Source organism: Pygocentrus nattereri, chromosome 10, assembly GCF_015220715.1.
Source record: "Pygocentrus nattereri isolate fPygNat1 chromosome 10, fPygNat1.pri, whole genome shotgun sequence".
Taxonomy (NCBI): Eukaryota; Metazoa; Chordata; class Actinopteri; order Characiformes; family Serrasalmidae; genus Pygocentrus; species Pygocentrus nattereri.
This window is the reverse complement of record NC_051220.1, coordinates 5,595,831-5,609,269: the sequence shown is the minus strand read 5'-3', so window position 1 is coordinate 5,609,269 and position 13,439 is coordinate 5,595,831. Positions and strand designations below refer to the sequence as shown.

Sequence of the window (13,439 nt, the reverse complement as noted above, 5' to 3'; positions counted from 1 at the left end):
TCGTGTGTCATCGTGAATGAGTTTTTAGCAAGAATGATGAACCGTTCGGTCTTGGCTTACCTCAGTTAAAGGGGAATTCCATCCAATTTTTGTCATTTTTGCATAATGGTATGTAGTCATTGTAATTCAAAGTGTCATATGGGTCAGTATATAGAAACTCCTGTTTCCAGGTACCCTTTGAATGATGGGTCATTGTCAGCACTGCAGTAACACTGACGTGGTGGTGTGTTAGTGTGTGATGTGCTGGTCTGAGTGGATCAGGCACAGCAGTGCTGCTGGAGGTTTTAAACACCTCAGTGTCACTGCTGGACTGAGAAATGTCCACCAACCAAAAATATCCAGCCAACATTGTCCTGTGACCACTGATGAAGGACTAGAGGATGACCAACACAAACTGTGCAGCAGCAGATGAGCTGTCGTCTCTGACTTTACATCTACAGGGTGGACCGACAAGGTAGGAGTGTCTAATAGAGCGGACAGCGAGTGGACACAGTGACTCAGTTTAAAAACTCCTGCAGCACTGCTGTATCTGATCCACTCAGACCAGCACAACACACCACCACCACCATGTCAGTGTCACTGCAGTGCTGGGAATGATCCACCACCCAAATAGTACCTGCTCTGTGAGGGTCCATGGGGGTCTTGACCACTGAAGAACAGGGTAACAAAGTATCAGAGAAACAGATGGACTACAGTCTTTTTCTTGGGGACCGTTTGCCTTACAGTGTCATTTATCTCTGCCAGGAGTGCATTTAAAAAAAAAAAAAAAGAAGTTTGGTTCCAATCAGCCGTGGCCACTGTGTGTTACAGCTTGTCACTTTATACTATTCAGACTTCAATGTTTCTCTAGAGTGTTTAACCTCATTTGGAATTACTACATTTTAGGTGTAACTATGGTGAATTTTATTTCCTTCTGTCCTTGTGGCAGAATTTGCAGTTGCCATTTAATTTTTTAGGGGCTTTTACCACTGCTGTCCTGTCAAATTTGGCTAAATATGAACCGATTTTGTATCATTGCTATCAGTAGCCACGTTTACATGCAGCCTGATAATCCGTTAGTAATCCCTAATAGCTCAATCAGAATGGAATACGTCCATGTCAACACCTCGATTTTAAATAGACTAATCCTAACTAATTCTATCCGATTGAACGAGGTGGGTAAACCTCTAAATAATCTGTTAAATAGAAGAATATTGCGCGGTGCATCATAGCGAAAGGTTTATTTATACCATTCAACATGGCGGAAACTGCTCTGCAGAGGAGACGAAGTTTATGCTCTGATCTTTAAAAGACAGCAGTGGGACGGACGTCCAGCTTCTGCGTCTCAGAACACGATGTCTTCCTTTATAAGTGCGTGTGAAGGACGTTTTCCTGAGTCTGACGTCAGTTTAAAGCAATTAAAAACACAAGCACTGCTCACTGCTGCTCATCTCACTCTGACTGGACTCGCGTGATGTTTGCTATCATGGTAACGTTTACTCTAAGCGCTGTTCCACGCATGCGCGTCACTCTGCATCAGATTACTCGTAGCAAGCATGTAAACGAAGATTTTCATCAGACAGTTGAGCAGAGTGAGAATAAACACCTCAGTCTGAATCTGTAATTCGGATTCAGTCGGATTGGCAAAAATCTTTGCATGTAAACTCAGCCAGTGTGATGAGGTTTCTTCTTCCTGTCCAGTCCTTCACTGCAGTGCCGACTGGCCATATAGTGAAGCATTTGACAGCGTGGGTTTAAAGGGCTGCACATTGGAAGCAGTGTTATGCTGCCTCTTCCTATGAGTGGATGGGATTTGGAAGGCCTGCTCCTCCATTACCAAGAGCTACTTTTGTTTCATTATTTATCTGGAATGAATACAAGGTTTGCCTCGGCTGATACTTTTATTCCGATTAATGCTTCATTCCAGATGACACCTTATTGCAGTTACTCCGCAGAACTGTATGTAATACCAAGACATTTATTTCTGTTTGACACCCCGGCCTTCAACCCCATTCAGCACCTTTCAGAACAGCTGAAACGGCAAGATAGGGTTCGTTTGAAGTCGCTGGTAAACATGTCAAACTTTTGAGGCAAATATTAACTGCACTAAATTTTACTTTAGTGTGTTTTTAGACATTTTATTTTAGGAATTATTACTAGAAAACAATTTGTTTTGTCTGATTTGAGAACAAAGTTGACTCATTATATTGCTTTTCATGACTGATAGTCAGAATAATTCACAGAGGTGGTGATGGGAACCAGACGTCCGAGGTGTTTAACCTCTTATTCTCCAGGGTGTATTTTGGTTTTTCCGTCTGAATTTACATGACCAAATCATAAGGTAAATTATTCAGTAACTGCATGAAATGAATGTAAGTTTTTGTTTTATTTATTTATTTTTGTAAAAGCCCCTCAAATTAACAGAACATGTGTTTTATAATCACACACATCACTCTATGCTTACAATTTACTGCTGAAAGCCAAAAATCTCCGACGCTCTTTGTGTTATTTTCTAAAAGTGATGTTTCCAGAGCAGATCACTGAAGAGACGCCGTCTGTTTATAGTTTATAGCCCAGATTTGGGGAAAAACGGGTCGACTTTCAGTAGAAAAACAAAGTTCAGCTTCTTTTATTATAAGGGTTTAAAATGACATCACTGTCTATTAGACTGGAGAGAAGAGCTACAGCCTCATACGACGCCCAGCTTCTGAATGGAGCTTAGGAAATATGAACGTTATGGAGAACATGAGGAAGTGCGTTTTGGAACCACTGGTGGTTCCAAGGATTTTAAAAGGTCTTTGCAAGCTACATTACAGAAAGTTATAACATGTAATGTGAAAGAATAAGCTGCCGGATTCCTGAGGCCTAGTTTTGGGGTCAACTTTTAGGTCAAAATGGATTTTGTTACATCCATAGTATCCAAAGAAAGCTTTTTTTTTAAAGATGTAACTCTATCATCTGTTTTGGATAGTAAATACAATGGCTATATTTGTGTTGTAGACACTGTGATTTCTGGTTCCCATCACCACCACTGTGAAGAAAATCCGAGCTGGCAAGTTTCTCTAAAAATAATAATTTCACATCAAACCACTGAATGACTTAGTTTACACCTCAACCCCTGAATTATTCAGACGATTTTAAAAATCGGTGTAATTCCCCTTTAATGTGTCGTTGAGGGGCGATCTAGGACCGTTATCGCTCACCGGTGTAAAGTTCAGGTCCAGAAAATAAAAATCCTTCCCAGGATTTTGTTCCAACACCCTGGCTTCTCTAGTTAGAACGCAGCACCGTCGGAGATGTCCAGGCAGTTGGAACAAAATCCTGGGAAGGATTTTTATTTTCTGGACCTGAACTTTACACCTCACTCCCCGGCGCGTGTCTGTGTGTCGCCTTGGTGTCTCCTAGGAAACGGTCTGCATTGCCCGGCCACTGTTTGGCTAGTAGCTTTAGCAGCTAGCGCTATAGAGCCTCGTTGTACAAACCGGGCAAAACAACATGGTCAGCCTGAGGTGCAGAGCTTGAAACCGTCCTCAGTAACGATTAACGTCCACCAAAAACTACTAGGATTTGAAGTTTGTTTCTGTTTTGGTCTAAAGCTGTTAGCAGCAGCAAAGCAGAACGTTCAGTGTTTACGACTGTAATGGAACAGCTTCGTTTCGTTTCAGGTCCTGGCGATTAAACTGGGTGCAAAGTATAAGTCTTTTAAACGAAATGTGGTGTATTTGAGATGCGTTAACATCTATAGATATATAACGTTAGACTCAGGCTGCTCTTTCGCTACGACCAGCATTTTATTGTAGCACTGAGCTGTTCCTTATGTCCACATAAGGAACACCTCCCATTCATTTTCCCTAGCGGTCGTATTCGCAAAGGATTTGTGTGTGTGTGTGTGTGTGTGTGTGTGTGTGTGTGTGTGTGTGTGTGCCAAGTTTAAACCACATTGTAGGCACCTTTTTCCCTTGTGGCGACTAAAGTGCTGGTCCCCACAATCTAAGTCGTTGAATTTTGAAATGAAGACGTGCTTAAAGGTTAGCGTGAGGTTAATGTTAGGGTAAGTCTTCAGGAAATGAACGGAGGTCTGTGAAATGTCCCCACAACTCACAGAAACAAATACGTGTGTGTGTCTTTGTTTCCATACATTTAAAGCACATAACTACCTGTCCCAGCTTTGTTGTGAAAGTCCAGGTAAGGACAAGTATATCGCTGCTGTCAGAACAAAACCTCGTATCACTAAAAGGGTAACTTTACAGGAGAAGTAAAAAAACATCCCTTACTTTTAATGTAAGTCAATGGAACCAGACGTCTCTCCATGTAATTCTGGGGCATTTCTTTTGATCCATTCATCATGAAATTTACGCATAGTGTAAAGAGCTACAGGCACTTTAAAATTATGTAATAAACTGAAAAACGACAAAATTGGACGTACAAGGTTTTGTTCCGACAGCAGCGATATATATATATATATATATATATATATATATATATATATATGGACTGTTTATTTGCCCAATAAAATACAAATCTTACATTACATTAATAGAGTAAGTTGTGGTTTTATGTCTGTCCGTGTGTTTGCGTAACCATCTCCAGACTCCTCCCAAGTCACCATCTAGTGTCCTGGTGATGGAATTTAAAAAATCATCACAGTGGCTGTATTTACATGCAAAGAGTTTTGCGAGTTTTGTGAGTCCAGTCAGAGTGAGATGAGCAGCAGTGAGCAGTGCTTGTGGTTTTAATTGCTTTAAAAATGTCAGACTCAGCAAAATGTCCTTCACACGTCCTTATAAAGGAAGCAGCGAGAGGAAAACGTCGTGTTCTGACACACATAAGCTGGACGTCCGTCCCACTGCTGTCTTTTAAAGATCCGAGCATAAACTTTGTCTCCTCTGCAGACCAGTTTCTGCCTCGCCATGTTAAACGTATAAACCTTTCGCTATGACGTGCCGCAAATGCAGAACAGACTTGTACATTCCGATAGGGAATGTAATCGGATTCAGGCGTTCACATGGCTATTATTCTTCTATTTAACAGATTATTTAAAGGTTTACCCACCTCATTCAATCTGATAGAAATTGTATTCTGAATGGCCTCAATCTGACTAGACTATTCCGATTGAGATGTTTACATGGACGTATTCTATTCCGATTGAGCTATTTGTTGGATTACTAACGGATTATTATGGCTAATGGCTGGGAACATTGAGGAGACGTATGGAACCAAACTATCCTCTTCTAACTAACTAATATCAATTATTATTTCATTATTACTTTGAAAACAAGGAGTTCCTCTACTATTTACTGCATTTGTGTTTATTTGCATCCATACTAATATTATTAGAGCTGGCATGGGGTCCACGAGTTTGTGCAAAAGCCTCTGAGGAGCAGATCGTATCCACCCTAGAGGGATATGAATAAGAGCTTCAGCGGACATAAGACTAAAAAAGGCGTGACCTTTATGTACTAAGGACTTAACAGAGTCGGTGTCACATATTTGTATAAATTTGAATAGTGACCTAAAAACAGTGCAGAATCTTGAATACGTCTTCTTCGTTTTACTCATTAGAGCTTAGCTTTGATTTAAAATTCCAGGTCAAAGTAAAAAAACAATCCAGATTTCAAAGTGGTCTCAGGTTTTCGGACCCCACTGTATGCATGTGTTTATTCGGCAGGCAGAATGACCAGCTCAGCACAACCCCAGAGCGGGAGCTTCTGCTGAGTTGCGCAGTTTTTACAATCAAAACCTGGACACATATTCGCCAAACCTGAGTATAAACGCTCATCTCGCGTCAGCCACTGCATTTACCACCCTAAGGAATACAGCAGGGACAAAGACGGACAGGCCAGAATGGTTTCAGTAGAAGGAAACAAGGAAACAAGTGTTTTAGCACTACACTCTTAAAAAAGATGGTTCTTTAAGGGTTCTTTAGTAAAGAATGTGGTTCCCTATAGACTTATGAACACTCAAAGAACGCTTTGAATGATTTAAAAGTTCTTGCATCACGAGAGCGTTCTTCAGACAGTTCAATATTGATCCTTTTCTTTTTTTTTTTTTTAAAAAAAAGGGGGGTTCTATATAGCACCCAAAAGGGCTCTTCCATTATTCCATGCTTGACATTGTAACAATAGAAGAACCCTTTTGTGTGCTAAATAGCACCATTTTCTAAAAGGTTCTATGTAGGGCAATCTACAGCACATTCGCCATCAATCTGCGAAGCCCTTTCATGATGCAAAGAACCCTATAATCATGCAAAGGGTTCTTTGAGTGTTCATGGTTTTAAATAGAGTAATATTCTTTGCTAAAGAACCCTTGAGGAACCCTCTTTTTTTTAAGAGGGTACTTTTCAACCATTCAACTATTCAGTCTTATTCTGTGGTCCTCAGACTGCAGTCCATAGCATTGGTGTATTGATTGGCTGCACCCTTTCTAGCGATAAACGCCCAAACACCGCCCCCTTTTTTTGTCCACAGCGATTTTTCCCCACCTCTATTCAGACAAGACCCGCCCTTCTACGTTATGATTGGCTAATCGTACTAGCACCCTAGAAGAATCCTATTAAAGAGGGCGGGGCATTAAAAACTCAAGCGCCAGGCGGCGGAGTATTTCTATCCAATCCCAGGATAGGAAAGCGGGGCATGTTGGAATACGGGTGGAGTTGGGGTAAAAAAAATCTTCGTTCAACAGAACTCTTTTTAAACCCCGCCCGCCCGGATTACGTCACTTATTTAAATATTCCTAATTCTTTTTTTTCCTTCAGATTCGATTCCAACGGCTCGCCATCCCGAGTCGGGCTTTAAAGCTGAGAGGAGGTAGAGGGCTGTATCTTTCTCTAGCGATGACTCTGTAACAACCTTGAGCTTGTGAGAAACAATATACGTATTTGCGTTTGTTAAAAAGAAGTTATAGCTGTGTTTTGAAAGGTTTCCTTGCTCTAAAAAGCGCAGGCTTGTGTGAGAAAATCGCCGTGCTGTTCGCAGCTGCTCTGCGCTAACGTTCACTTGCTTGGAGAAAAAAAAGAAAACGTCCGTTGCAGGACTCTGTGGAAAAAGGAGGGAGCAGTTGAGGAAACTTTTCGAGGTCAAGGACTCCTAATATTTCTGGACAAAACAGCAAAAAAGAAACTTCAGCCATGTCTCTGTCGGTGCCTCAGAACGGACGAGGAGAAAACGAGCCCGTTATCGAGCTTTTCGTGAAGGTGAGCGAGAAGCGTTTGTTCGTTGGTCGCCTATTCGCCAGCTTCTTGTTCGAATTTCCCCGTTCCACCTTAAATGCCACCGCGCTTACGTCCTCGTTCGTGTGTAACCGTTAGCAGCCGCACCATTTAAGGTGGAACGGGAGAACTCGAATAAGAAGCTTGACTTGCGGGGTTTTAGCACGCCCCGCTAGCCTAACCCTCCACTCGGGGCAAACAAATCCGTTTCTATGCAGCATATACGGTCTAACAGGATGAAGGAATCATACATTTGAGTCATTTTGTGGATTAAAAACGGTTAAGTTACACAACTGAGCAGTTTTGTGCTCGGTTGGACCGAGTAACTTAACGTTACTGTTAACATTAACGTTATTAGCGGTCTCTCCTTCCTTCCCAGAGAGGCTAGCTGGACCGTTAACGTTACCACAGTTTGTGAAACTGCTTAACATGCTAAAATACGAGTGTGCTTTTAGGTTGGAGCGGATAAATGGAAGTGAATGATGAAATTGGAAGTAATTGACTTCTCTGTGAGCCATGTGGTTTGTGGATGCCAGGCTCAGGAGGACAGCAGGGCGGGTACTGCGTTTTTCACCACTGTAGGCACATAGAGCAGCTGCCTCATTGTTGGGCTTTGAATATCAGTTTTATGGTTGACTAACGTTGTTTTTCTCGGCAACGGGTGCACAGCACATTATTCTGACGAAAAGACTAGAAAAATCGAGCGGGCTGGAGTACTAAATGTATATACTGTAATACTATAACATGAGCAGGACAGGAAATCCTGGTCAGGGAACATTGGAGGCAAAGTTGTGGGTCGTTTCTGAGGGCCCCTGTGATTCCTGGGACACAATGACTGGATGATGATTCGTGTGGTCTATCTCAGATGGTCCCTTTAGACATAGGGCTATCTGTCCAGGCGCTGGTTCCTTGTGGGTCAATGCATTTTTAATCTATAATCAGATCTGCAGGCTCTCTGTATCTCTCTCAGCTGTCCCTGCCTCTGGCACTTTGAGAGGAGTCTCCTTCCTCTCAGGCCAAGCCCAACATTACCACGAACGATGTTTCCTCAGCTGCTGAAGCTGTGGTAGATTTTGCTCTGGAATTTCCTTTGGGAGCTAAGCTGTGTCATGACATTGATTTCACTGTCAGCAAGTCAGTCTGCAACACCAGAGACAAACAAAAGGGTGGGTTGTGAACTTATGCTTTCGGAAAAGTTTGTTTACCTCATGAGGATGTGCCAGAAACGTCAAATTTGCTCAGAGCTGAAGGTCCGCTTTTGTGTTGTTTTGAAGGGGCGCACAGCTAGGAAGAGCGGGAAAAGGCCTGGGAGAAAAGAGGGGGAGCAAGAAAGGCAGGGTGCCGCTCCGAGAGGGAGGGAGGGAGGGAGGGAAGAACAGGAGGGAGCAAAGAAGAGAAAGGGAGGGAGGTAGTGTGGAGGAGAATCTGAATTCAGTTAAGAAAGCGCATCACATGTACATGGTACACTTGATGTAATCTCAAGTTTGTGTAGTATCTCTCTGATATCATTTACCTTGGTTTCAGTGGATAGCTCAGGAATAATTCATTACTTTAAAAGTTGAATAGATTTTTGCCATTATAACAGTTCCTTGCATCTCCAAAATGGTAAACATTCTCAACTTTAATGCACGTTAATGTAATGAATTTCATTTGAATGTATTTTTATACAGCGTAAAAGGCAGCCGGCTTTTCCAACGAGCAAATAAAAATAAAAAGTCACAAGGTATTGAAATGAGGGAGGCAGCATGTTCAAGGCAACATGGCCTTAAATCAGTTGTTCAGTTAGAAAAGAAAATACTGAACTGTGCAGTGCTGAGTTTGAGCCTGAGAAGCATTGTTGAGAAAATTAAGGGGGGGGACTATGAGGAACACTTGTCTTTTTCTCGTTCTCTTTCCTTTCATGCTGAATCATTCTTGGCTGTGGTGAGTTTTGCAAGCACGCTGAAGGGATTTCAGCTTTGATGCAGTTCTGTAGCCGTTCTCGCTGGCTTTGTTTGCAGCGGGCTGCAGAAGAGCAGCATGGGAACCTGCAGGTCATCGCATATCGCTGACTGCTGGTTTTCAGGGAGGAAGTAGCAAAGCCCTTGGAGCTATTTATGGGAGATGAAATCCCTTCCAGTTTGATTACTTTCAAGGCTAAATAAAAATGATGGTTCTTGGGAGTGGAAACCCACATCAGACTGAAGAGATCCATAACATCTGCAGCACACGTACAGTTTGTACTGTAGCTCGCTTGTCCTTTTGTGTCTTTGTCTTTATGCTGCTCGTCTGCAGAGAATGCCGTTTCTTTGTTTACACTTCTGATGCAATAGGACGCTATCTGTGATCACAGCTCTTCTCCTGCCTCTGGTGCACGTGTGCATTATTCATCTTGAACGACTGCCTGCGAGTGTCTTTGTTCCTGCTGTAGTTCAGCTTCAGACAGCGCCGCTATCCAAACCGCAGGGCAGGCCTTCTAGTTGCCATAGATACCACACAAACCTTGCCCCTGGAAACAGCTGATAATACAGGGTGTGAAGGCAGGACCTGACTGCCTCGTCGTCACTTTCCACAGAAGACACTCGGCGTGGCCCAGCATCGATAGATCAAGACGTGACTGCAAGCATTTTTTGCATAGAGATGTGAGGGATGAGGTCATGTTAAGCTTTTCTGATTGTATTGTGGGTGTCAAAGTTTCACAGTATGACCGTGTCAGCAGGTCACAAGGGCATATTTGGTCCCTTTTACTTGTATGTAGTACTGTACGCTACATGATCTGTTGTGTTAGAAGAACAGCCCAGAGATTTTGATAGCACTTTCTGCTGGTGCCTTGTCTGTTCCAACTTAAACAAGAGACAATGGAACCCCATGATACACGTATAACTTTTTTTTTTTTTTTTTTTTTTTTTACATACATTTCTTTGTCTTTGCATAAAGCTGTGTTGTCTTGGCCATTGATTAAAGTCATATGTGATGCATTACATCCTCAGCCGTTATACAGGGTGATTAAAAAAGATTAATCTGATTTAAAATGTATTAATTTCACTTGTAAATCATTACAGAGCAGTGCAGTGAATTGTAAGTGGTTTTGGTGAACGTAAAGTTTGTAATTTTACAAGTGCCCAATATGAACCTCTTCCAGCTCAACGAACCACATCAATGCCGTTGTAAAAATCATCTCATATTCGATTGAGCATATCGGGTGTCGCTGCGCTCGCTCCTCTATCAATGCGATTCTGGAGATCATCCAGTGTTGTGGAACCAACGATGACCGCGCTGAGCTGTTGGAGGTTCACTGCCAAAGAAAATCGCATGCCCAGTTATGATGGATTCAATCTTATTGAAGTGGAGAACACTATGCAAAAGACTTTCTGCTCAGGGGTCTCATTAGTCTTCCCGTGATGGCCAGAAACTCTGTGACCCCCTCTTTCAATTAGTATGTGATTGGTTCCTAGGCACCTACCGGTTGTGAAAATAAGGTGCTTTGAAATTGAATGAGTCTATTTGAATCACACTGAATCAAACTCCAAATTGTGGTCCGGGACTCTTGACTCCAAGGCTAGAAAATGTTTCTGAATGCAGCTATATTCACATCACATGTTAATGTTTTTTTCAAGTAATATATTGCATTCAATGCAGTTATGATGCGTCTGTACATCTGTGAAGTATAGCCTAAAATGTGACAATACGTTTGGTTTAAACTGCCATGCAGTAATGCAGAGCACTTTGATATTGTGGCTGCATTTTTCCAGCTTGGTTTTATTTATTTATTTGAAATAAATGCCTCTTTATGCCTTAGCTCCAGGAGATGGAGAAGAATCTACCATGAAACTTTATTTACCCTGCCACTAGCGTTTTCCTCCCATCCCAGCTGCTGTTTGAGACCGCGGGCTGGTGTGTTTGTAGACAAGGGCAAAGAGCAACGCCGATGGCTGCTGACTCACCCGCTCATGAGGACACTCTTGACAGTACAGCCCTCATCTCAGTGTTTGCCTCGTCTTTGGCCGAGTTGCCATACCAACCGACTTGTTTACTTCAGCAAGGGACAAACGACTAAAATCTAATTTCGGTGCCAGCGGATGTTTATTGATCCAGGCTTGTACCCTTGCCCCACAATGGGCAGGGGATAACCCTTGTTCCCTTTTGATTGGTTCTTTGGATTAATTATTGCTTGAGTCACCAGACTAGCTTGCGCTGAGTGGATTGGTATTTGTGAGAGGGATGATGCCATGAGCATAATGCTGTGACTAGAGGGAATTTGTACAAGTACAGACTATACTGTATTAGTATAGTACTATATTAGCCTATCACAGTCTGTGCGTGTTAAGTAAAGTATTAAAATACAGTGATTTGAGTCGGTTTAACGAGATATAGGCTGCATTGTAGGGAAAGAAGGCTATGCCTTTTTACCAAGAAGCAATAAGGTCAATTAAAATGTTAGTTTAGTTATTTATATTTGAGTGTTTTTTTTATAGTTTTGCAATACAAATTTTTGTCCGTTTTAGCTGACACTATGCTGTGATTTCGGGTGCCATTGTTAAGGCTCTTCTGCTTTTCTGTAGAAGCTTCTGATGCGTGTGTGGAGACTTGGTTTGAATAAACAAATAAACATGACGTTGCATGGAAAACTCACCACACTCTCAAGTTCTCCATTGTCCTTTAGTCATTCTTGTTCCATCATTCCTTCCCAGTCAGCTGTTCCCTCTGAATTTGAGTTTGGGTTCATACATTTTCTGAACCAGGACTCACTGATTTGCAATTTAGGATTTGGATACAAAATTTTGAATACAGTGACCTTCCGTCAAACATAGATATACATACCTAGATGCCGCCTTTTCTGTTGTTCTCTATCCGGGATGATACGTCTGCGTGTCCGCTGTGTTGGAGCGGTCAGGATCCATTTGTTAACAGTTTCGCTTCAGATGGTGAATCTCTGGATTAAATCAGCCACAATTTCCTTATTACTCAAACGATTTTCACCAAACCTGTTTTGTTGTAATCATGAGGCATAGGTTAATCTAGGTTGCACGGACTGCTCTCCTTAGCTTTTATTTCTTTAATAACTGACCATGCTAAGTATCTGCCCGAACTAGCAGAAAAGTATTGGGTCTGCAACTGATGTGGGTTTAGCGTGAGCTCTGGTAGAAACACAATCAGCAAACCCATCAATGTGCGTATTACGTCTAATCTTAAAACACACAAACGTAAAAGAAACCACCCAACACAGCATAAGAAGGACGAGGCTAAATTCGGCTTCCTATTCTTCAGTTTCTTGTTCGAGTTTTCCCGTTCCACCTTAAATGGCGCAGCAGTCACTTTCTGGTGGAACAGAAAGATTTGAGCTGAAGCTGACTTCAGGTTCATGTGAGAAGGTGCTGACTTGAATCTATTATGAATATCTACACGGCTTAAAGAGTGGTCCAGTTTACCACTACAAAGCATTGACCACCTAGTACATAGTTAAGATAGACTGTTAAATTACACACATGCACGCACACCCCTTCTAAACTGCTTCTCCTTCTGGGTCGTGGGGAGTGCTGGAGCCTATCTCAGCTGTCATTGGGCGAAAGGCAGGATACACCCTGAACAGTTCGTCAGTCAGACACTTACATTCACTCACATATTCACACCAAACTCCACATAGAGAGGACCGTGGTCACCCGGCTGGGGACTTGAACCCAGGTCCTCCTTGCTGTGAGACCTCACCCTCCTTGCTACCCACCACACCACTGTGCTGCCCCTACTGTTAAATTAAATAGGCCTAATATAAAACCAGAGAAAAAATGATCACATCAACAGGTTCTTTGCATCACCAACCACATAAACATCACACAAACAACACGCGTCACACAAACATGAGGGTGGGTTGGTGCGTTCCCTCTATTATGTAATCCTGTCCTGCTTTTTCAGTGCAATATTCTTGAAACAGAGGAATTTTGGACAGTATCTTAAACGGCCGCTCTGTAATGATATTGAATGCAGTTCAGCAGCGATGCTGACTGCCCTAAAACGGCGGCACCGTTGATGTGCCTGGTTGGACCCATTGTGGCATCTAGGTATGTATGCTGTATCTATGCTGTCAAATCCTAGCCCACTATTTTTTGTGAGCAGATAGTGCTACATGCGAAAGATTAGTTGTATTATTTCAACTCGGCGTTGCATTCGTTCTGTGTAACTTTTCCATGTCTGCCACCAGCCTCAGTGTAAAACTGCATCAGAACTTTGTCTTTGCCAGAAGTGCTACCGAATTGCTGTTTCATGACCCGCCCCAGCT

The 13,439-nt window shown here is 42.4% G+C and overlaps 1 protein-coding gene across 1 annotated transcript in view; it reads left to right on the top strand.

Annotated features, from left to right (window-relative positions):
* The first annotated feature begins 6,742 nt into the window (after positions 1 to 6,742).
* Positions 6,743 to 13,439, top strand: part of clic4 (chloride intracellular channel 4) — a 38,709-nt gene continuing 32,012 nt past the window's right edge. The window contains exon 1 of the mRNA XM_017707784.2: positions 6,743 to 7,171. Coding sequence (XP_017563273.1) covers positions 7,106 to 7,171 — 66 coding nt within the window. The 5' untranslated portion in view covers positions 6,743 to 7,105. The remainder of the gene's footprint in view (positions 7,172 to 13,439) is intronic.